The sequence below is a fragment of the Triticum aestivum genome, chromosome 6B, assembly GCF_018294505.1.
Source record: "Triticum aestivum cultivar Chinese Spring chromosome 6B, IWGSC CS RefSeq v2.1, whole genome shotgun sequence".
NCBI classification, from domain to species: domain Eukaryota; kingdom Viridiplantae; phylum Streptophyta; class Magnoliopsida; order Poales; family Poaceae; genus Triticum; species Triticum aestivum.
Genome location: NC_057810.1, coordinates 142588242 through 142611164, shown reverse-complemented (window position 1 = coordinate 142611164; position 22923 = coordinate 142588242). Strand labels below are relative to the sequence as shown.

The window sequence follows — 22923 nt, the reverse complement described above, 5'->3', positions numbered from 1 at the left end:
GGCTCCTTGGCAAGGGCAATAGCTCCAGTGTTGTCACAGAAGAGAGTCATCGGGCCCGACGCATTGGGAATAACTCCTAGGTCGATAATGAACTCCTTCATCCAGATTGCTTCATGCGCTGCCGAGGCTGCCATGTACTCTGCTTCACATGTAGATCCCGCCACGACGCTTTGCTTGCAACTGCACCAGCTTACTGCCCCACCATTCAAAATATACACGTATCCGGTTTGTGACTTGGAGTCATCCAGATCTGTGTCGAAGCTGGCATCGACGTAACCTTTTACGGCGAGCTCTTCATCACCTCCATAAACGAGAAACATATCCTTAGTCCTTTTCAGGTACTTCAGGATATTCTTGACCGCTGTCCAGTGTTCCATGCCTGGATTACTTTGGTACCTCCCTACCAAACTTACGGCAAGGTTTACATCAGGTCTGGTACACAACATGTCATACATAATAGACCCTATGGCTGAGGCATAGGGGATGACGCTCAACTTTTCTCTATCTTCTGCCGTGGTCGGGCTTTGAGCCGAGCTCAATTTCACACCTTGCAATACAGGCAAGAACCCCTTCTTGGACTGATCCATATTGAATTCTTCAATATCTTATCAAGATATGTGCTTTGTGAAAGACCTATGAGGCATCTCGATCTATCTCTATAAATCTTGATGTCTAATATGTAAGCAGCTTCTCCAAGGTCCTTCATTAAAAAACACTTATTCAAGTAGGCCTTTATGATTTTCAAAAGTTCTATATGATTTCCCATCAATAGTATGTCATCCACATATAATATGTGAAATGCTACAGAGCTCCCACTCACTTTCTTGTAAACGCAGACTTCTCCATAAGTCTGCATAAACCCAAATGCTTTGATCATTTCATCAAAGCGAATGTTCTAACTCCGAGATGCTTGCACCAGCCCATAGATGGAGTGCTGGAGCTTGCATACCTTGTTAGCATTCTTAGGATCGACAAAACCTTTCGGCTGCATCATATACAATTCTTCCTTAAGGAAACCATTAAGGAATGCCGTTTTGACGTCCATTTGCCATATTTCATAATCATAGAATGCGGCAATTGCTAACATGATTCGGACAGACTTCAGCTTCGCTACGGGTGAGAAGGTCTCATCGTAGTCAACCCCTTGAACTTGTCGATAACCCTTAGCGACAAGCCGAGCTTTATAGATGGTGACATTACCATCTGCGTCTGTCTTCTTCTTAAAGATCCATTTATTTTCTATCGCTCGCCGATCATCGGGCAAGTCTATCAAAGTCCATACTTTGTTTTCATACATGGATCCTATTTCAGATTGTATGGCTTCAAGACATTTGTTGGAATCTGGGCTCGCCATCGCTTCTTCATAGTTTGAAGGTTCACCGTTGTCTAACAACATGATTTCCAGGACACGGTTGCCATACCATTCTGGTGTGGAACGTGTCCTTGTGGACCTACAAAGTTCAGTAGCAACTTGATTCGAAGTACCTTGATCATCATCATTAACTTCCTCTCTAGTCGGTGCAGGCACCATAGAAACATCTTCCTGAGCTGCGCTACTTTCCGGTTCAAGAGGCAGTACTTCATCAAGTTATACTTTCCTCCCACTTACTTCTTTCGAGAGAAACTCTTTCTCCAGAAAGGACCCGTTCTTGGCAACAAAGATCTTGCCTTCGGATCTGAGGTAGAAGGTATACTGATACGTCTCCAACGTATCTATAATTTTTGATTGTTCCTGTTGGGGAACGTGGTAATTTCAAAAAAATTCCTACGCACACGCAAGATCATGGTGATGGCATAGCAATGAGAGGGGAGAGTGTTGTCTATGTACCCTCGTAGACCGTCAAGCGGAAGCGTTATGACAACGCGATTGATGTAGTCGTACGTCTTCACGATTCGACCGATCCAAGCACCGAACGTACGGCACCTCCATGTTCAGCACACGTCTAGCTCGATGACGTCCCCCGGGCTCCAATCCAGCGAAGCGTCGGGGATGAGTTCTGTCAGCATGATGGCGTGGTGACGATGATGATGTTCTACCGACGCAGGGCTTCGCCTAAACTCCGCGACGATATGACCGAGGTGGAATATGGTGGAGGGGGGCACCGCACTCGGCTAAGGAACGATCCGTAGATTAACTTGTGTCATGATGGGGTGCCCCCCTCCCCCGTATATAAAGGGGAAGAGGAGGAGGGGGCCGGCCAAGGGGGGAGGCGCGCCCTAGGGGGGCAATCCTACTCCAAGCAGGTTTGCCCCCCCCCCCTTTCCTATTAGGAGTAGGAGAGGGAAGGAAGAGAGGGGAGGGAAGAAGGAAAGGGGGCCCGGCCCCGTTCCCAATTCGGATTGGGCTTGGGGGGCGCCCCCTCCTTTTCTCCTTCTCCCTCCTTTCCACTAAGGCCCAATAAGGCCCATATACTTACCGGGGGGTTCCGGTAACCTCCTGGAACTCCGGTATAGTCCCAATCTCATCCGGAACCTTTCCGGTGTCCAAATATATCCGTCCAATATATCAATCTTTATGTCTCGACCATTTCGAGACTCCTCGTCATGTCCGTGATCACATCCGGGACTCCGAACAAACTTCGGTACATCAAAACTTATAAACTCATAATAAAACTGTCATCGTAACGTTAAGCGTGCGGACCCAACGGGTTCGAGAACTATGTAGACATGACCTAGAACTATTCTCGGTCAATAACCAATAGTGGAACCTGGATGTTCATATTGGTTCCTACATATTCTACGAAGATCTTTATCGGTCAAACCGCATAACAACATACGTTGTTCCCTTTGTCATCGGTATGTTACTTGCCGAGATTCGATCGTCGGTATCCAATACCTAGTTCAATCTCGTTACCGGCAAGTCTCTTTACTCGTTTCGTAATACATCATTTCATAACTAACTCATTAGTTACAATGCTTGCAAGGCTTAGGTGATGAGTATTACCGAGAAGGCCCAGAGATACCTCTCCGACAATCGGAGTGACAAAACCTAATCTCGAATTAGGCCAACTCAACATGTACCTTTGGAGACACCTGTAGAGCACCTTTATAATCACCCAGTTACGTTGTGACATTTGGTAGCACACAAAGTGTTCCTACGGTAAACGGGAGTTGCACAATCTCATAGTTGCAGGAACTTTGTATAAGTCATGAAGAAAGCAATAGCAACATACTAAACGATCAAGTGCTAAGCTAACGGAATGGGTCAAGTCAATCACATCATTCTCCTAATGATGTGATCCCATTAATCAAATGACAACACATGCCTATGGTTAGGAAACATAACCATCTTTGATCAATGAGCTAGTCAAGTAGAGGCATACTAGTGACAATATGTTTGTCTATGTATTCACACATGTATCATGTTTCCGGTTAATACAATTCCAGCATGAATAATAAACATTTATCATGATATGAGGAAATAAATAATAACTTTATTATTGCCTCTAGGGCATATTTCCTTCAGTTCCATGCTATTATATTACCCCTTTTGGATGTTTATGGGCTTTATTTTACACATTTATATCATTTTTGGGACTAACCTACTAACCGGAGGCCCAGCCCATATTGCTGTTTTTTTTGCCTATTTCAGTATTTCGAAGAAAAAGAATATCAAATGGAGTCCAAACGGAATGAAACCTTCGAGAGCGTGATTTTTGGAACGAACGTGATCCAGAGGACTTGAAGTGCAAGTCAAGAAGCAGCCGAGGCAGCCACGAGATAGGAGGCCGCCCCCCCCCGTAGGGCGCGCCCCCTGTCTCGTGGGCCCCTCGGGCGGCCACCGACGTACTTATTCCTCCTATATATACCTACGTACCCCGAAAACAGCCAGGAGCACCACTAAACACGATTTCCACCGCCGTAACCTTTTGTATCCGCGAGATCTCATCTTGGAGCCTTCGCCGGCACTCTGCCAGAGGGGGAATCGACCATGGAGGGCTTCTACATCAACATCCTTGCCCCTCCGATGGGTTGTGAGTAGTTTACCACAGACCTACGGGTCCATAGTTATTAGCTAGATGGCTTCTTCTCTCTTTTTGGATCTCAATACAATGTTCTCCCCCTCTCTTGTGGAGATCTATTCGATGTAAACTCTTTTTGCGGTGTGTTTGTCGAGATCCGATGAATTGTGGGTTTATGATCAAATTTATCTATGAATAATATTTGAATCTTCTTTGAATTCTTTTATGTATGATTGAGTTATCTTTGCAAGTCTCTTCGAATTATCAGTTTGGTTTGGCCTACTAGATTGATCTTTCTTGCCATGGGAGAAGTGCTTAGCTTTGGGTTCAATCTTGCGGTGTCCTTACCCAGTGACAGAAAGGGTTGCAAGGCACGTATTGTATTGTTGCCATCGAGAATAACAAGATGGGGTTTATATCGTATTGCATGAGTTTATCCCTCTACATCATGTCATCTTGCTTAATGTGTTACTCTGTTCTTATGAACTTAATACTCTAGATGCAGGCAGGAGTCGATCGATGTGTGGAGTAATAGTAGTAGATGCAGGCAGGAGTCGGTCTACTTGTTATGGACGTGATGCCTATACACATGATCATGCCTAGATAATCTCATAACTATGCGCTTTTCTATCAATTGCTCGACAGTAATTTGTTCACCCACCGTAATACTTATGCTATTTTGAGAGAAGCCTCTAGTGAAACCTATGGCCCCCGGGTCTATCTCTTATCATATTTGCTTTCAATCTACTTTTATTTGCATCTTTACTTTTTGCATCTATCTTATAAAATACCAAAAATATATTTATCTTATCTTACTATCTTTATTAGATCTCACTTTCGCAAGTGGCCGTGAAGGGATTGACAACCCCTTTATTGCGTTGGTTGCGAGTTCTCAATTTGTTTGTGTAGGTGCGTGGGACTTTTGAGGAGCCTCCTACTGGATTGATACCTTGGTTCTCAAAAACTGAAGGAAATACTTACGCTACTATCGTTGCATCACCCTCTCCTCTTCGAGGAAAACCAACGCAAGCTCAAGACGTAGCATATACCCAATGGTTTCCTTAGGGTATCCTATGAAGACGCATTTTTCCGACTTGGGTTCGAGCTTTTCAGGTTGAAGTTTCTTGACATAAGCATCGCATCCCCAAACTTTTAGAAACGACAACTTAGGTTTCTTCCCAAACCATAATTCATACGGTGTCGTCTCAACGGATTTAGACGGTGCCCTATTTAAAGTGAATGTGGCTGTCTCTAAAGCATATCCCCAAAACGATAGCGGCAAATCGGTAAGAGACATCATAGATCGCACCATATCCAATAGAGTGCGATTACGACATTCGGACACACCATTATGCTGAGGTGTTCTAGGCGACGTGAGTTGTGAAACAATTCCACATTTCCTTAGGTGCGTACCAAATTCGTGACTCAAATATTCTCCCACACGATCTGATTGTAAGAACTTTATTTTTCTGTCACGTTGATTCTCTACCTCACTCTGAAATTCCTTGAACTTTTTAAAGGTCTCAGACTTGTGTTTCATTAAGTAGACATACCCATATCTACTTAAGTCATCAGTGAGGGTGAGAACATAATGATGGCCACCGCGAGCCTCAACGCTCATTGGACCGCACACATCAGTATGTATGATTTCCAACAAGTTGGTTGCTCGCTTCATTGTTCCGGAGAACGGAGTATTGATCATCTTGTCCATGAGGCATGGTTCGCATGTGTCAAATGATTCATAATCAAGAGACTCCAAAAGTCCATCTGCATGGAGCTTTTTCATGCATTTGACACCAATGTGACCAAGACGGCAGTGCCACAAGTATGTGGGACTATAATTATCAACCTTACATATTTTGGTATTCACACTATGAATATGTGTAACATCACGTTAGAGATTCAATAAGAATAAACCATTGACCAGCGGGGCATTGACCATAAAACATATCTCTCATATAAATAGAACAACCATTATTCTCGGATATAAATGAGTAGCCATCTCGCATTAAACGAGATCGAGATACAATGTTCATGCTCAAAGCTGGCACTAAATAACAATTATTGAGGTTTAAAACTAATCCCATGGGTAAATGTAGAGGTAGTGTGCCGACGGCGATCACATCGATCTTGGAACCATTCCCGACACGCATCGTCGCCTCGTCCTTCGCCAGTCTCCGCTTATTCTGCAGCTCCTCTTTTGAGTTACAAACATGAGCAACCGCACCGGTATCAAATACCCAGGAGCTACTACGAGTACTGGTAAGGTACACATCAATAACATGTATATCACATATACCTCTGGTGTTGCCGGCCTTCTTGTCGGCTAAGTACTTGGGGCAGTTCCGCTTGCAGTGACCGTTTCCCTTGCAATAAAAGCACTCAGTCTCATGTTTGGGTCCATGCTTTGGCTTCTTCCCGGCAACTGTCTTACCGGCCGCGGCAACTCCCTTGCCGTCCTTCTTGAAGTTCTTCTTACCCTTGCCTTTCTTGAAACTAGTGGTTTTATTGACCATCAATACTTGATGTTCCTTTTTGATTTCCACCTCCGCTGATTTCAGCATTGAAAATACCTCAGGAATGGTTTTCACCATCCCCTGCATATTGAAATTCATCACAAAGCTCTTGTAGCTAGGTGGAAGTGACTGAAGGATTCTGTCAATGACCGCGTCATCCGGGAGATTAACTCCCAGCTGAGACAAGCGGTTGTGCAACCCAGACATTTTGAGTATGTGCTCGCTGACAGAACTATTCTCCTCCATCTTACAACTATAGAACTTGTCAGAGACTTCATATCTCTCGACTCGGGCATGAGCTTGGAAAACTATTTTCAGCTCTTGGAACATCTCAGATGCTCTGTGCTGCTCAAAACGCTTTTGGAGCATCGATTATAAGTTGTAAAGCATGCCGCACTGAACCAGGGATTAATCATCACTACGCGACTGTCAGGCGTTCATAACGTCTTAAGTTGCCGGGAAAACAGGTGCTTCACCTAGCGGTGCATCAAGGACATATGCTTTCTTGGCAGCTATGAGGATGATCCGCAAGTTACGGACCCAGTCCATATAGTTGCTACCATCGTCTTTTAACTTGGTTTTCTCTAGGAACGCGTTGAAGTTGAGGGCAACATTAGCATGGGCCATTTGATCTACAAGACATATTGCAAAGATTTTTAGACTAAGTTCATGATAATTAAGTTCATCTAATCAAATTATTTAATGAACTCCCACTCAGATAGACATCCCTCTTAGTCATCTAAGTGACACATGATCCGAGTCAACTAGGCCGTGTCCGATCGTGACGTGAGACGGACTAGTCATCATCGGTGAACATCTTCATGTTGATCGTATCTACTATACAACTCATGTTCGACCTTTCGGTCACTTGTGTTCCGAGGCCATGTCTGTACATGCTAGGCTCATCAAGTTAACTAAGTGCTTTGCATGTGTAAATCTGGCTTACACCCATTGTATGCGAACGTTAGAATCTATCACACCCGGTCATCATGTGGTGCTTCGAAACAACGAACCTTTGCAACGGTGCATAGTTAGGGGGAACACTTTCTTGAAATTTTATGAGGGATTATCTTATTTATGCTACCGTCGTTCTAAGCAAATAAGATTCAAAAACATGATAAACATCACATGCAATCAAATAGTGACATGATATGGCCAATATCATTTTGCTCTTTTTGATCTCCATCTTCGGGGCGCCATGATTATCATCGTCACCGGCATGACACCATGATCTCCATCATCGTGTCTTCATGAAGTTGTCTCGCCAACTATTACTTCTACTACTATGGCTAACGGTTTAGCAATAAAGTAAAGTAATTACATGGCGTTATTCAGTGACACGCAGGTCATACAATAAATTAAGACAACTCCTATGGCTCCTGCCAGTTGTCATACTCATCGACATGCAAGTCGTGATTCCTATTACAAGAACATGATCAATCTCATACATCATATATATATCATTCATCACATCCTTTTGGCCATATCACATCACACGACATATGCTGCAAAAACAAGTTAGACGTCCTCTAATCGTTGTTGCAAGTTTTTACGTGGTTGTTATAGATTTCTAGCAAGAACGTTTCTTACCTACGCCAAAACCACAATGTGATATTCCAATTGCTATTTACCCTTCATAAGGACCCTTTTCATCGAATCCGATCCGACTAAAGTGGGAGAGACAGACACCCGCTAGCCACCTTATGCAACAAGTGCATATCAGTCGGTGGAACCCGTCTCACGTAAGCGTACGTGTAAGGTCGGTCCGGGCCGCTTCACCCCACGATGCCGCCGAATCAAGATAATACTAGTAACAGCAAGTAATTGAGAAAATCGACACCCACAACAACTTGTGTTCTACTCGTGCATAGAAACTACGCATAGACCTACCTCATGATGCCATTGTTGGGGATCATTGCAGAAATTAAAAAATTTCTACGCAACACCAAGATCAATCTATGGAGAGACTAGAAATGAGAGAGAGGGGAGTGCATCTTCATACCCTTGAAGATCGTGAAACGGAAGCGTTGCAAGAACGCGATTGGAGGAGTTTTACACGTAGCGATTCAGATCACGGTCGATTCTGATCTTAGCGCCGAACAACGGCGCCTCCACGTTCAACACACATGCAGCCCAGTGACTTCTCCCGCGCCTTGATCCAGCAAGGAGGAGGGAGAGGTTGGGGAAGACAAGTCAGCAGCAGCACGACGGCGTGGTGGTGGTGGAGCAGCGGTTCTCCGGCAGGGCTTCACCAAGCTCAAACGGAGGAGGAGAGGTGTTGGAGAGGGGAAGGGCTGCGCCTTGGTTGAGGTGTTGCTGCCCTCCCTCCTCCCCTCTATTTATAGGGTGAAGGGGTAAGGGGGTCGGCCCCTCTAGATGAGATCTAGAGGGGGGGGGCGGCCAAGGGGAGGGGGCTTGCCCCCCAAGCCAAGGGGGATGCCCCCCTTAGGGTCCCCCCCCCCCAACCCTAGGCGCATGGGCCCTAAGGGGGATGGCGCCCAGCCCACTTAGGGGCTGGTTCCCTTCCATATACAGCCCATAGGGCCCTCCGGGGCAGGTGGACCCTCCCGATGGACCCCCGGAACCCCTTCGGTGGTCCCGGTACAATACCGGGAAACCCCCAAATACTTCCGGTGATCGTATGATGAATTCCTATATATAAATCTTCACCTCCGGACCATTCCGGAACTCCTCGTGACGTCCAGGATCTCATCCGGGACTCCGAACAACATTCGATAACCACATACAAACTTTCCCTATAACCCTAGCGTCATCGAACCTTAAGTGTGTAGACCCTATGGGTTCGGGAATCATGCAGACATGACCGAGACATCTCTCCGGCCAATAACCAACAGCGGGATCTGGATACCCATGTTGGCTCCCACATGTTCCACGATGATCTCATCGGATGACCACGATGTCAAGGATTCAAGCAATCCCGTATACAATTCCCTTTGTCAATCGATACGTTACTTGCTCGAGATTCGATCGTCGGTATCCCAATACCTCGTTCAATCTCGTACCGGCAAGTCACTTTACTCGTTCCGTAATGCATGATCCCGTGACCAACTACTTAGTCACATTGAGCTCATTATGATGATGCATTACCGAGAGGGCCCAGAGATACCTCTCCGTCATACGGAGTGACAAATCCCAGTCTCGATTCGTGCCAATCGAACAGACACTTTCGGAGATACCTCTAGTGCACCTTTATAGCCACCCAGTTACGTTGTGACGTTTGGTACACCCAAAGCATTCCTACGGTATCCGGGAGTTGCACAATCTCATGGTCTAAGGAAGTGATACTTGACATTAGAAAAGCTTTAGCAAACGAACTACACGATCTTGTGCTATGCTTAGGATTGGGTCTTGTCCATCACATCATTCTCCTAATGATGTGATCCCGTTATCAATGACATCCAATGTTCATAGTCAGGAAACCATGACCATCTGTTGATCAACGAGCTAGTCAACTAGAGGCTCACTAAGGACATGTTGTGGTCCATCTATTCACACATGTATTACGGTTTCCGGTCAATACAATTATAGCATGAACAATAGACAATTATCATGAATAATGAAATATAATAATAACAATTTTATTATTGCTTCTTGGGCATATTTCCAACAAGTTATTGCAGTCCTTGGAGCAAAGCTCTCGAATCTCTGCTGGCTTAACATGGAGCCAAACAACAATACATGGACCAGCTCTCCCCATCTAGCACAACTTATGACTAACTTCATTTTATCCTCGATGAACATGTGATAGTGCATGCTCTTTACCTACACTCAGGAGCCTTTTAGTCTCATTCACCATGGCTGCCAAAGGGGAATGGTCCCTGGCTGGGCCTCGGATCATATCCACCGCAGTGGTGCAGTCCATCTCTAGGATGAACGGGAGAGTACTCCACTCCATTGTAAGATCCATGTCGTCCACGACCACTGCTAATTCAGCTTCAAGGTCACTTGAGTAATTCTGCAGGTAGCGGCTGGAAGCAAAAAATGATGTCGCACCATACATGCGCCTCCATCTCCTACATCTTCAACATAGGCGACATCAACATTGAGCTTAGCCCACCCCTGGGGAGGCTTTTTTTTAAAAGAGCCAAAAGAAAAATGAACTTGTTGCTTGGGTTAGGAAAATAGTTGGGCTAGGTAAAAACGCTGTTGTTTTCCACGGCAACATTTCGCCTCTTTGGATACATATGACATCGACAATGATCAACAGAAAAGAAAATGAACTTGTGATTGCTGGGCTCTTTTCAGAGGGCTTCGCTTAGTCAATTTTGGTCACGAAGAAATGATGCTGTTTGTTTTTGAAGGAATAATGGTGTTTTGTACTGTACGTATAACATCTGTAAACTGGAAAAGAAAAAAAATTGTGGCTGCTGGGATTCGAGCCCAGGTCTCCACGGCCACAACGTGGAATTCTCACCACTAAACTACAGCCACTTTGGTTATGTAATTCACACAGAAAGTTTTACTATGTCAGTTACAGTACAGTGTCCAGGTATCCTTATGTTTTCCACTCAGTTTTGACTTTTGAGGCTACGAAAGGGTGATTAACAGTTCGTTGCCTGGTCACCAGTGACTTCGATCGCGAAAACACTAATCACCACACTTCATCGTGCATGTCCATGCTTTGGCACTGCGAATACGGAAGCCTACCAGACAAGATCGATATGAGGCCGCATAACCCCTAAACAGATGTGCATAAACTTGTATTTTTTCAAAGAGTAAAATGCACTGGTGGTCATTGAACTTATCGGATTCGCTCACTTTGGTCACTGCACTTAAAAATACGGTCAATACGGTCACTATATATGCGTTGTGGTGATTATACGGTCACTGCAAAATCGTGTGGCTCCGTATTCCATCTGATTGACCGGTCAAATAGTCCACATGGCCCCTTGTCAGGTCGCTTTCTCTCTATGACTACGTGGGTCTTATCTATCAGTGTGTGAAAGAAAGAAGTAGAAAAAAAAATGTGCCGATGGGGTCTCGAACCCAGACCCAACGCCAAAAGGCCAGCAAGCTAACTACTTGTGCTGAAGTAAACATTTATATATCGTGCTCACATTCACAACATGACAGTCATTGAGGTTTCTACCGTTTTCGCGTGGCCGACGGACGCTGACACGACCGAACTGGAACCCCAACAGCACGAGCTTTAGCTTAATTACAGTCCACGACAGTACATCGTCTCGAGTTAGCAAGGCCACGACAGTACAGTGCGTGCTCCGGTTGCATGCCGAAGCAAGTGGCGAGTCTTCGCTCTACGACATCATTCCGTTCAAGGGAACGAAGACGACGCATGGGGCCTGCAGGCCAAGTGATTGAATCGATCGACCGAGCTCGTGCGGTCGTGCCGTGGTCATGACTTGATCGTGATAATTTTTATTTTTTTGCAAGGAATTTTGTTTGGAAGTTCTGCAAAAAATTAGGGTGGTACATACAGGTGCAAGGAATTTTGTTTGGAAGTTCGGCAAAAAATTAGGATGACACGTACAGGTAAAACATCATAACTGTTTATGTTTTCTCCGTAGATCTGGTGGCGACATGGAACACTTAAATGTCCTCCATATTTCTCTTTGAATAAAACTGCTAGTAGTGCTGTCTTCCTAATCATATGTACGAGTACAGAGTACTGCCACATGAAACGGTTATGATTTAAATTCCAATGACTGTCACGTAAATGAAAAAACCCGCACAAAAAGTTGTCTTTCTTATTTAGACACGATCTGGGACAGACAAACTGATTAGCCCGCTGCCCTATTAGCGTGAAGTCTGCGGGTTGAATCCCATCGGCACACAATTTTATTTTTCCCTTTACTTTTTTCTTTCACCAGCCGACAGATAGGACCCACATAGGCAGAGAAAAAGTGAGCTGGGTTGTTTGACTGGTCAACAAATGGAATACGAAGCCATACAATCTGGCAGTGACCGTATAATTATCACAACACATATATAGTGATCGTATTGACCGTATTTTTAAGTACAGTGACCAAAGTGAGCGTACACGACAAGTTCAATGACCATCGATGTATTTTACTCTTTTCCAAAGATCAGAATGCACCGGTCACCATTAACTTTTGCAGAACACTTTAGTCCATAAACATGCAAGTAGTTAAATCAAACCTCTATTACTATGCTAAAAAAACCTCAAGTATATACATGAATCGCTTTTTCCGCAACCTGCTTCCACCCTTGGCGGCGACTGATCTGTTCCGTCTCCTCGGCAAGACCGCGGAGGGGCCCCTGTCATCTTTTTTTCGATAAAGGGCGATTTTATTATCTCAAATGTAGCATCAAGCGGATACAAAACATTATGAGTAACACCCGGCCTCTGCATAACTAGGATGCACACAGCCAAACACCAAAGTCTGACACTAGAAAATGTAAGAAAACCGACAAAACGACAACAGTAGAGTCCTATGGACCGACACTTTGCCTATGTCGAACTCGGCGATGGATCGATCCGGAGGTTATGCTGCCACCCATGTTGGGAAAAAACCTCCATAGCCGTCTGCTCCAACCATGTACACACCGCCTTGAACAGCGGTTGGTGCTCCGCCTGTTGTAGCGTAGACCACGTACGAAGCAAGTGCGTACAACGGAAAATAACCTGCAGAGGAGAAGCATTTTTGTCATTAAAAATCAAATCATTTCTACATAGCCAAAGCGACCATAGTAAGGCATACGCCCCCACCCTTATTAGCGTTTTGAAACTATTTGAAATTCCGTCCAACCAATGACCAAATATATTGGCAATACTCGTTGGCGGATACAAATTTGACGCTATTTGGATGACTGACCATGTAGAACGTGCAAACTTGCATTGGAAAAAGAGGTGTTTGATTGTCTCGTCATGAGCACAAAAGCAACACTTCTTACTTCCTGGCCAGTTGCGCCGTGCAAGATTGTATTTGGTTAGCACAACTCCCCTACGAAGATATCACATAAAGATTTTAACTTTTAGTGGAATCTTAGACTTCCAAATTTTCTTGTTATTATTCACTGGCACCTCGGAATGCATAAGCGCACGGTACATCGAGTCTACTGTGTAGGACCCTGATGTTGTGAGTTTCCAGTGAAACACATCCCGGCCTTGTGTCAGATTAATCGAATGCAGACGGGATAAAAGATTATGCCATGACAAAAGTCGGGGGCCAATCAAATTCCGCCTGAACGAAATATTTGGTGGGGATGAACTAAGCACTTGCGCAATAGTATTACTCTTATCGCGAGCAATGGCATATAAGGATGGGTATTGCTCTCAGAGACTGGCATTGCCTAGCCACATGTCTTCCCAGAAACGAACCTCTGACCCATCCATTATCGTGAAAGACCCAAAACGAAAAAGATGTTTCTTTGCCGCCATTAGGCCAGCCCAAAAGTGTGAGTCACCAGGTTTCCAATAAGTCTGAGACACCGCCTTTTGGCCTAGATACTTGTTGCGCAATATAGTTTGCCAAACACCATCCTCAGTAAGAAGTTTGAACAACCATTTACTAAGTAGGGCCTCATTCTTGACCTGTAGGTCATGAATTCCAAGGCCATCTTGGTCTTTCAGCCTACAAACCATGCTCCATTTGGCCAGCCTATATTTTTTCTTTTCACCATCTCCCTGCCAAAAGAATCTGGATTTAAAATAGTCCAGTCTTTGGAGGACCCCTTTTGGGTGTTGAAAGAAAGAAAGCATATAGAGAACCATATTTGCGAGGACAGAGTTAATTAAAACCAACCGTCCTCCAACTGAGAGCAACTTGCCTTTCCAACTGCTCAGTCGTTTCTCTAGACGCTCCTCAACATGCTTCCACTCCGCAATGGTGAGACGCTGATAGTGAACTGGTATTCCCAGATATTTAATTGGGAATTGACCATGTGCACAACCAAACAGGTCAGCGTAATCTGCAGCCGCCTCAACGGCTTCTCCAAAGCAGAAAAGTTCACTTTTATGGAAGTTAATTTTGAGCCCCGACATTTGCTTAAATGCTGAAAGCAATAGTTTCAGGTTTCGAGCCTTGTCCAGGTCATGTTCCATAAAAAGAATTGTGTCATCAGCATATTGCAAAATAGAGAGACCACCATCAATAAGGTGTGGCACTACTCTTGCAATCTGGCCGTCCTGCTTGGCACGCTCAATCAGAATAGCCAACATGTCAACAACAATGTTAAATAACATTAGGGACATGGGGTCACCCTGTCGTAGTCCTTTTTTTGTCTGTCCGCCGCTCCAGCTACGAGAGGTGGCAGAGACCCCAAGACTTCGGTCCCAAGGTAGTAGAGTTCGTGATAAAATTAGATTTTGTCTCCGATGGGCAGGGGCGAGACAATGGCGTCGGCGGCGGCGTAGAATAAGGTCGTTCGAGTTCACCATCGTTACAGTGATACTCCCTCCGTCCGGAAATACTTGTCATCAAAATGAATAAAGAGAGATGTATCTAGAATGGAAATATGTCTAGATACATCCTCTTTTATCCATTTTGATGACAACTATTTTCGGACGGAGGGAGTACTTTGTATTCTTAGAGGCGTGTGCAGGATGATGTGTCCACAGATCTAATTCTTTGGGTCTGCATTTTTCTTCTGCATGCTTGTCTTGGTGGCGTAGTCCTGCAGAGCGGGGTAACATGGCTATGCGTCTTGGTCATCCCCGGCTCCAATTCCAACCATTGGAGATTTGTGTTCCCCGAACAACTCTGGCTTGACCCGAGGCGTTCTATAGGCCCTCTATGAAGTTTTCTTCTTCAAGGCGGCGATTTGCTACATATATCGTGGTCGTCATCGTCTTCTAGCCTACATCGATGACATCTCGACCATTGTTTTGACAAGCTCATAAGTTTCAACAAGATGAGACAGGGGCCCACATGTGGCAACGAGCTTTGCTACTTGGATGTATTTTCCATTTTTTCTATAAGGGTGATTTTGGAGGATTTGTGCTACTTAATATATGGTCTTTGGTCTTTCAGGAATAGTAATAATAATAATAATAATAATAATAATAATAATAATAATAATAATAATAATAATAATAATAATTCAAAGCACTAAATTTGGGGGGCAGATTATTTTGGACCACGGTCATACAACACAACTTTTACAAACATGGTGTGCTTTGCCCGTCTGTTTCCTTCGGTAATGGCAAGGGAAGGAGGAGGAGGGGCAAGGTGGCGGCTAGGGTTTGAAATCTCAAGCCGCTCCGAGAGCGACGCAGGGCATGGGAGTCTTCATGGTAAAGGGTCTATGGCTTGGACTGTGGTCGCCATGGTGTGTGTGTGTGTGGGGGGGGGGGGTGAGTTCGCCAGAGCGATCAACACGACAAGTGGGTTCGATCTAGCTGGTGTGTCACGGTGGTGTCCCATGTGTTATGGTCTAATGATGGCCTCATATCGGATGGTGGGTGCTCGGGCTCCGTTGCTTGTTTGGTTTTCGGCATGATTTCCCTCGGCCATTAACATTTTCGATACGGTTTCAACTCTCTTCTTAGTGAATTGCAAAAATGTCTTGAATCTTTGGGGTTTGGCGCAAAAAAAAAGGCAAAACCACAATTTGTGCATGTGCTAAAGGCTCAAGCATTGATGAACGTTTAGAGTGCATGGAAATAATGGCATTGCTTTAACATCTTGGAGCACTGATTTTTTTTCAAGGACTTCTGCGAATGTCATTCCATGATAAAACTTTGCAAGCACTCAACACATTCAGCAATGTTTTATACACACACAAAAAGTTCATATTCTTTTGAGAAAATTTACCATTATTTTTGAGTTTACTGTTCACGGCAGGTGCATATGTGCTCGAGTGCAGAAGAGCATTTTGGCCATGTCCATTGCTTTCAAGTGTCAGTACAATTTTGTTAGAATTGCACTGAGTCAGGATGACGCACCTTCTTTTGAGCAAACACCACAAGTTACCACGTAGTTCATCACTCCACCACATACATGGCTCACAAGTAAACAGCCATAGCCGTGCACTTTCCCAGAGAGAAAGCGATTTGAGAGGGAGAGAGATGAGACGAGGGGAGATGGAGAGAACTCCCTACATACGAGTTCATCACTCCACCACTAATAATTCGCCGTCGTCGACTCACCATTTGCTATGATCTACTCCTATAAAGCCAGCAGACTGCGCAACTTCTGGCTGGAATTCGTTTTGAACGAAAGCCGATCACGCGCGTACGTGGAAGCAGAGGCCAAGCCATGCCAGCCATGTACGCGCTGACCCCCCGCTGCACCCTCCCGCCGCACCGCCGGGCGCCGCCGCCGTGCCGGGCGGCCTCGCCGACGCCGGCGGCGCTGGCCCGCGCCGACCCGGACGAGCTGCGGTCCACGTGGCCGCAGCGCGCGTGGACGCTGGCCGGCTCGGCCGCCGTCCTCTCCTCGCTGTCCGCGTCCGCCTCCCTCGCCGCTGACTCCGGCTCCTACGCCGAGCCGCTCGCCGCCGCGCTCGCCGCCTACACCGTCGCCGACCTCGCCACGGGCGTCTACCACTGGCTCGTCGACAACTACGGGGACGCCTCCACGCCGCTCGTCGGCGCGCAGATCGCCGCCTTCCAGGGCCACCACCGCCACCCCTCCACCATCACGCGCCGGGAGCCCTGCAACAACCTGCACGCGCTGGCGCGCGCCGTGGCGCTCGCGCTCCCCGCCGTGGAGGCCGCGGCCGCGGCCGCCCACGCGCCGGCCGCCGCGCACGCCTTCGCGGGCACCTTCGCGGCGTGCGTGGTGCTGAGCCAGCAGTTCCACGCGTGGGCGCACGAGAAGCGCCGCCGGCTGCCGCCCGGCGTCGAGGCGCTGCAGGCCGCCGGCGTGCTGGTGTCGCGCGCGCAGCACGCCGCGCACCACCGCCAGCCCTACAGCACCAACTACTGCATCCTCAGCGGCGTGTGGAACGGGGTGCTGGACAGGCACAAGGTGTTCGAGGCGCTGGAGATGGTCGTCTTCTTCCGCACCGGCGTCCGCCCGCGCTCATGGGACGAAACGCAGGCCGCCTGGATGGAGGACACCGGCAGCGCCGCCGCCGTCGCTCTGACTGACAGTTCGTAACATACATCGAGCATCTTTTTTGAGTGATGGCCTGTACATACATACTACGGTTCAAAAGGTATACAGAGGATGAACTGGGATTGAATGGATTCAAGTAAACGAGTTTAGCTAGGTGGGAAAATATAAATATTTAATGTATATTTTAGGTTGGTTTTGAGGATGCAAATCTTGTGGTGTATGCAAAGAGAAAAGAATTCTTTTCAATTGAAAATGTGATGATTTTTCATGGTCTTCAGTCTGTCTACGACAACTTTTGTTACCCACGGCTTTCTTGTGGTGCAAATGCATTTGTTCTGGTGGCATGTTCGTCGGATATCCATATCTTCTTGTCCACTTGCCAGAAAAAAGCACAACCAGTTGAGATGATCAACTCTTTGCAATCACAGAGCCACACATGCATATGTCTTAAATCTACATATATCTATCGAGTACTATGTGTTAATTCATCCACCAAAAGTGCGTACAACATCGGCTAAAAAGCTTATTTGAGACTCAGATCTGCTCGATCCTGGATCAGGCAGCTTAAGCAATAGAAATAAGCTGACACTTCCAAAACTGCGGAGGGCGCAACCCAGACGACCGAAAACTGAAGATGAACCCCTCAGCTAAAAGAACTGCTGACCATAGCAATCGCTTCGAAGCAAGGAGATGCTGCTGCATATCTTAGAAATTGTCTTTCTATGCACCCAAAAGAAACCCACTTTCCAGTTGTACCTTGTAAGGTCCACATGCTCTCAAGATAAAATTACTTCAAAGAGCAGCAAGAGATGCTGACAAACAATTAGATCATTTCTTGTAGACTGCAGATCCTTATACTGGTGTAATCGAACGATAGATGGTGGTATTCTCCAGTGAACACAACTCATGCAGCTCACATAAATAACCCAAAAAGCAGGCCTGCTTCAGCTAGCTGCTAATGTGAGCACAGAGCTACAGATTACATGCACTTGCATCACTGTGGTCGAGAAGTACAATGAGCTGAAACAGAGTCCTCCTGACTCTGCTTCCCTCTCCAGAGAATAATTTGTTCATCTTTAAATAGTATAGGGATGCATGGAACCAAATCCTATGAAACCAAAGGAAAGAAACAACAAAGTTAAATAAAGCATTCCGAGTGCTATGTTTGCAAGAGATAAAGGAGTATCTAGTTTCTATCGTAAACTCTCCGGTGTTTCTTACTGTTGTGTTGCAAAGGAGATGTCTTCTGTCTGAAATTCTAAGCAAATTCTAAGGCATAATATACTTTAGCTGCATATATGACGAGCGAACTGCAAACTGCAGGAGGGTCGTTATATCTCAACTGCAAGCTAACTACTACACCAGCACACCTGTTTGATTAGAGCTTTTATTGAAATTCTTTCCAGTTTCATTGTTCTTCCATGTGAATGCAAGACTGATGGGATTAATTCATAGAGAGCATTAGAAAGTTACAACATACCCTCAGCTTCACACCAATTTTTTTGCAATCACTAGTACCGCAATGAGAGCAATCTAGTCTCACAACTTCCAAAGTCTTAAAGGCCTCTCTCACTTTGTCAACAACATTAACATAAACACCATTCCTAGCTGCACAAGACAGAAATATCACAACATAGGAGCGACAATATATTGGCAACAAGATAGTGAGATGGCAGTATGCACTTATGTGATTCGAAATGGTCTTGCTAGAAATATGCGCTTATGTGATTCAAAATGGTCTTGCTAGAAATATTCCAACTTACTCAGTTTCATAAGCGGTGGCGAATGTAATCCTTTGTTTCTCATTTCTTTTGTTTCCTCAAAAGTCAACCCTTCAGCAACATTTTGGACAACCTTAGGATAAATAGGAGCCAATGGCTTCCACAACATCAATGGTATGACAGGCCGTTGTTTTGGATCATAGTTCCGGCCACGATATAGGATGAGTATATTTATGCTACGGTATATGATTCTCCCACCTGTTTTATCCTGCAAAATGGTGCACTCACATCAGAAATTGATGGATAACTGAATTCAACAGAAAAGGAGAGTTCAATCCCTAATTTTCTCAAGCATGTGGCAACACATTATGACCTCAAGATGGAAGCATATATTGTGCATGTCAAGAGTTGCAACCCCAAGACATTTGATTCTGACTGCTTCTGCACGTCTCCAGTGGTTGTGGATGTCATCGAGCATATTATGAGTTACACCATCTTTCCCTGAGAACACGACACATCTTATTTATAGCAGGAACAAGGGAATGCTTTTTAAGAAAAATGCAATTTTTCCTGAGCTACGCGAATGACCAAATGTTCAAATATAACAGTTGCAACAACATAATCTGCACAAATATGCACAATGGCATCTGTAAACAAATATAATCTGCACAAATATGCATAAGCTTCCCATATACTTCCTCTGTAAACAAATATAAGACGTTTTAGATCACTAAACACTTATATTTGTTGACAGAGGGAGTACTATGGAAACAATTGATCCAAATTTTATTACAATGTAAAATATGCAATCTTTTATCACGGATTTGGCACAATTCAATGCTAAAAATTCTAGTACTCGTTATTCCCTCATCAATCAAACAAAATGTGCAATAAGATTGGGATTTGTAATGCAAAAGCTTGGACAACTAAAATCATCAGACAGAAACGCCATTTCAGCACTGAGTTGCTGAGAGCACCAAGAACTCACCCAAATTGATCTGCCGGGAGCAGTCGCTGTGCCGGTACCTCTCCACGAGCTCTGCCACCTCCGCTTCCGACAGCGCCTCGCCAAGCACCTCATCCCTACGACTCAGACCGCCATAAACATCCTCTCTGTTCCCTTCGGTGCTCGCGGCGGCGGCGACGCCGTCCCAAGGCCGGTCAAGGCGGCCGGGGCCAAAGGGCGAAAACCGGGTCGGCTCGCGGAATCCAATGGGCTTCCAAGCCGGGTCAGTCTCCGAGTACGAGTACTGGAAGTCGAAGGGAAGGTCGGAGTGTGCCGGCTCGTCGGGGCTGATCTTGGCAGGCTGGTCTTTGGGCTTCAGCGGCAGTGGCGGCGTTGGACCTCGAGGTGGACTTTTGGGGATTCGTGTAAACGGGGGATCATCATCGTCGAGGTTGGTTGGGTAGAAGGCGCAAAATAGGCGGCGGAGCAGAGCAGCCTGGGCTTGTGACTGCCTGGGGCACGGCCATGAGAGAAGTTTTGGACTGAAGAGCATAGTGGGATACTGAGATTGGACCCAAGACATTTGATTCTGACTGCTTCTGCACGTCTCCAGTGGTTGTGGATGTCATCGAGCATATTATGAGTTACACCATCTTTCCCTGAGAACACGACACATCTTATTTATAGCAGGAACAAGGGAATGCTTTTTAAGAAAAATGCAATTTTTCCTGAGCTACGCGAATGACCAAATGTTCAAATATAACAGTTGCAACAACATAATCTGCACAAATATGCACAATGGCATCTGTAAACAAATATAATCTGCACAAATATGCATAAGCTTCCCATATACTTCCTCTGTAAACAAATATAAGACGTTTTAGATCACTAACACTTATATTTGTTGACAGAGGGAGTACTATGGAAACAATTGATCCAAATTTTATTACAATGTAAAATATGCAATCTTTTATCACGGATTTGGCACAATTCAATGCTAAAAATTCTAGTACTCGTTATTCCCTCATCAATCAAACAAAATGTGCAATAAGATTGGGATTTGTAATGCAAAAGCTTGGACAACTAAAATCATCAGACAGAAACGCCATTTCAGCACTGAGTTGCTGAGAGCACCAAGAACTCACCCAAATTGATCTGCCGGGAGCAGTCGCTGTGCCGGTACCTCTCCACGAGCTCTGCCACCTCCGCTTCCGACAGCGCCTCGCCAAGCACCTCATCCCTACGACTCAGACCGCCATAAACATCCTCTCTGTTCCCTTCGGTGCTCGCGGCGGCGGCGACGCCGTCCCAAGGCCGGTCAAGGCGGCCGGGGCCAAAGGGCGAAAACCGGGTCGGCTCGCGGAATCCAATGGGCTTCCAAGCCGGGTCAGTCTCCGAGTACGAGTACTGGAAGTCGAAGGGAAGGTCGGAGTGTGCCGGCTCGTCGGGGCTGATCTTGGCAGGCTGGTCTTTGGGCTTCAGCGGCAGTGGCGGCGTTGGACCTCGAGGTGGACTTTTGGGGATTCGTGTAAACGGGGGATCATCATCGTCGAGGTTGGTTGGGTAGAAGGCGCAAAATAGGCGGCGGAGCAGAGCAGCCTGGGCTTGTGACTGCCTGGGGCACGGCCATGAGAGAAGTTTTGGACTGAAGAGCATAGTGGGATACTGAGATGGGAGCCAGTGGTGAAGCCAGGATTGAAGCAAACACCAATTTCTATTTCTGTAAAATAAATCAATCGAGTTCCATCAGCACATTAGACATACAGACATACTCACATAGTCACATACACAATCCATTCCATTTAAATTTCAGTTCAACATTTACATTTAAATCGTCTATCCACTGTGACAATCAGACAATGCATATACCAATTCACCAAAGACCAAAAGACCAGCGAGATAATTACCAGCCAGAGGAGGGACGCCGCGGTGGCAGTAGGCAGAAGCAGGCCACACAGCCGGCGGCGGCAGAAGCACGGGGCCGGGGCGCAGAGGAGGGAGGCCGGGGCGCAGAGGAGGGAGGCCGTCGTCGCCGCCGCGGCCAGCAGGGGGCGCACGGCCAGGCTACGCGGCGCGGAGACGTTGACCGGGGGGGGGGGGGGGGGGGCAAAGGGGGACGGCGCCGGCGGAGTGCAGACACTGGGCGGCGGCGTGCGTGCTCGTGGCGTTTGGGCTGGGATGCGTTTTGTGCGTTAGGCTGTTAGAGAAGAGAGAAGAGGGAGAACAGGGCCTGCGCTGCGCTGGCTGGACCCCAGGCCCATATAGAAATATGTGTAGGCTTTTTCATTTGAAGGGGGAGAAATCCGGGAGCTCCTATTGGGCGCCACAGGCGCCAGAAGTCCTCCCTGGCGCCTACTACACCGCTGAGTTGGGCCGGCCCAGCAAACGTATGCAACATCGAAAAATCATAGCGTTTAAACAATTACAGAAATAAATGCCCTGGACAGGTTTCGAACTCGTGCAGTTCTACTCACATATGAGTTCTGCTAACCAGTCAGAATACTTGCCACTTGTGATAGGTAACAGGCACAAATTATATAATAACAATGTTTTCTCGCTATTTTATTGCACAAAACGGTACCAATTACTATTTTTTGAATTATTTGACAAAAAAATCGTGAATTTGAAAAGCCTCATAGATATCGAACAAAGTCCAGAAACTTGAAAAAAAGTTCATCAATTTTTGAAAAGCTCATCAAATTTGAAAAATTCATCGAAATTGAAAAAAGTTCATGGATTTTCAAAATTAGTTCATCAATTTTCAAGAAAAGTGCA

At 46.0% G+C, this 22923-nt stretch overlaps 2 protein-coding genes and 1 non-coding gene across 3 annotated transcripts; 1 reads left to right on the top strand and 2 right to left on the bottom strand.

Annotated features, from left to right (window-relative positions):
• Window positions 1–10858: 10858 nt before the first annotated feature.
• On the bottom strand, window positions 10859–10930 carry TRNAH-GUG (transfer RNA histidin (anticodon GUG)). The gene has a single exon. It is a non-coding gene; the product is annotated as a tRNA-His (tRNA).
• A 5461-nt stretch (window positions 10931–16391) lies between these two features.
• LOC123136224 (fatty acid desaturase 4, chloroplastic-like) lies at window positions 16392–17754 on the top strand. Its single transcript, XM_044555555.1, has one exon. The coding sequence runs from the start codon at window positions 16678–16680 to the stop codon at window positions 17521–17523; it is 846 nt and encodes a 281-aa protein (XP_044411490.1). The 5' UTR covers window positions 16392–16677; the 3' UTR covers window positions 17524–17754.
• A 170-nt stretch (window positions 17755–17924) lies between these two features.
• LOC123136223 (CRS2-associated factor 2, mitochondrial) lies at window positions 17925–22223 on the bottom strand. The gene is made up of 7 exons (XM_044555554.1): window positions 22056–22223; window positions 21294–21868; window positions 20191–20807; window positions 19576–19703; window positions 19245–19470; window positions 18962–19089; window positions 17925–18589 (listed from the first exon to the last, which is right to left on the bottom strand). Exons 3-7 carry the CDS (start codon window positions 20729–20731, stop codon window positions 18476–18478), a joined length of 1137 nt encoding a protein of 378 aa, XP_044411489.1. The 5' UTR covers window positions 20732–20807; window positions 21294–21868; window positions 22056–22223; the 3' UTR covers window positions 17925–18475.
• Between the last annotated feature and the right edge of the window lie 700 nt (window positions 22224–22923).

What these genes read in the sequence shown, in the direction of transcription:
- LOC123136223 (XM_044555554.1), bottom strand. Translation starts at nt 20,731, where the DNA reads ATGTCTTGGGTCCAATCTCAGTATCCCACTATGCTCTTCAGTCCAAAA. An exon ending in CTCCCGGCAGATCAATTTGG is followed by an intron (nt 19,704 to 20,190) that starts GTGAGTTCTTGG and finishes TCGTGTTCTCAG; the next exon opens with GGAAAGATGGTGTAACTCAT. An exon ending in AAATTGGTGTGAAGCTGAGG is followed by an intron (nt 18,590 to 18,961) that starts GTATGTTGTAAC and finishes TTGGTTTCATAG; the next exon opens with GATTTGGTTCCATGCATCCC.
- LOC123136224 (XM_044555555.1), top strand. Translation starts at nt 16,678, where the DNA reads ATGCCAGCCATGTACGCGCTGACCCCCCGCTGCACCCTCCCGCCGCAC.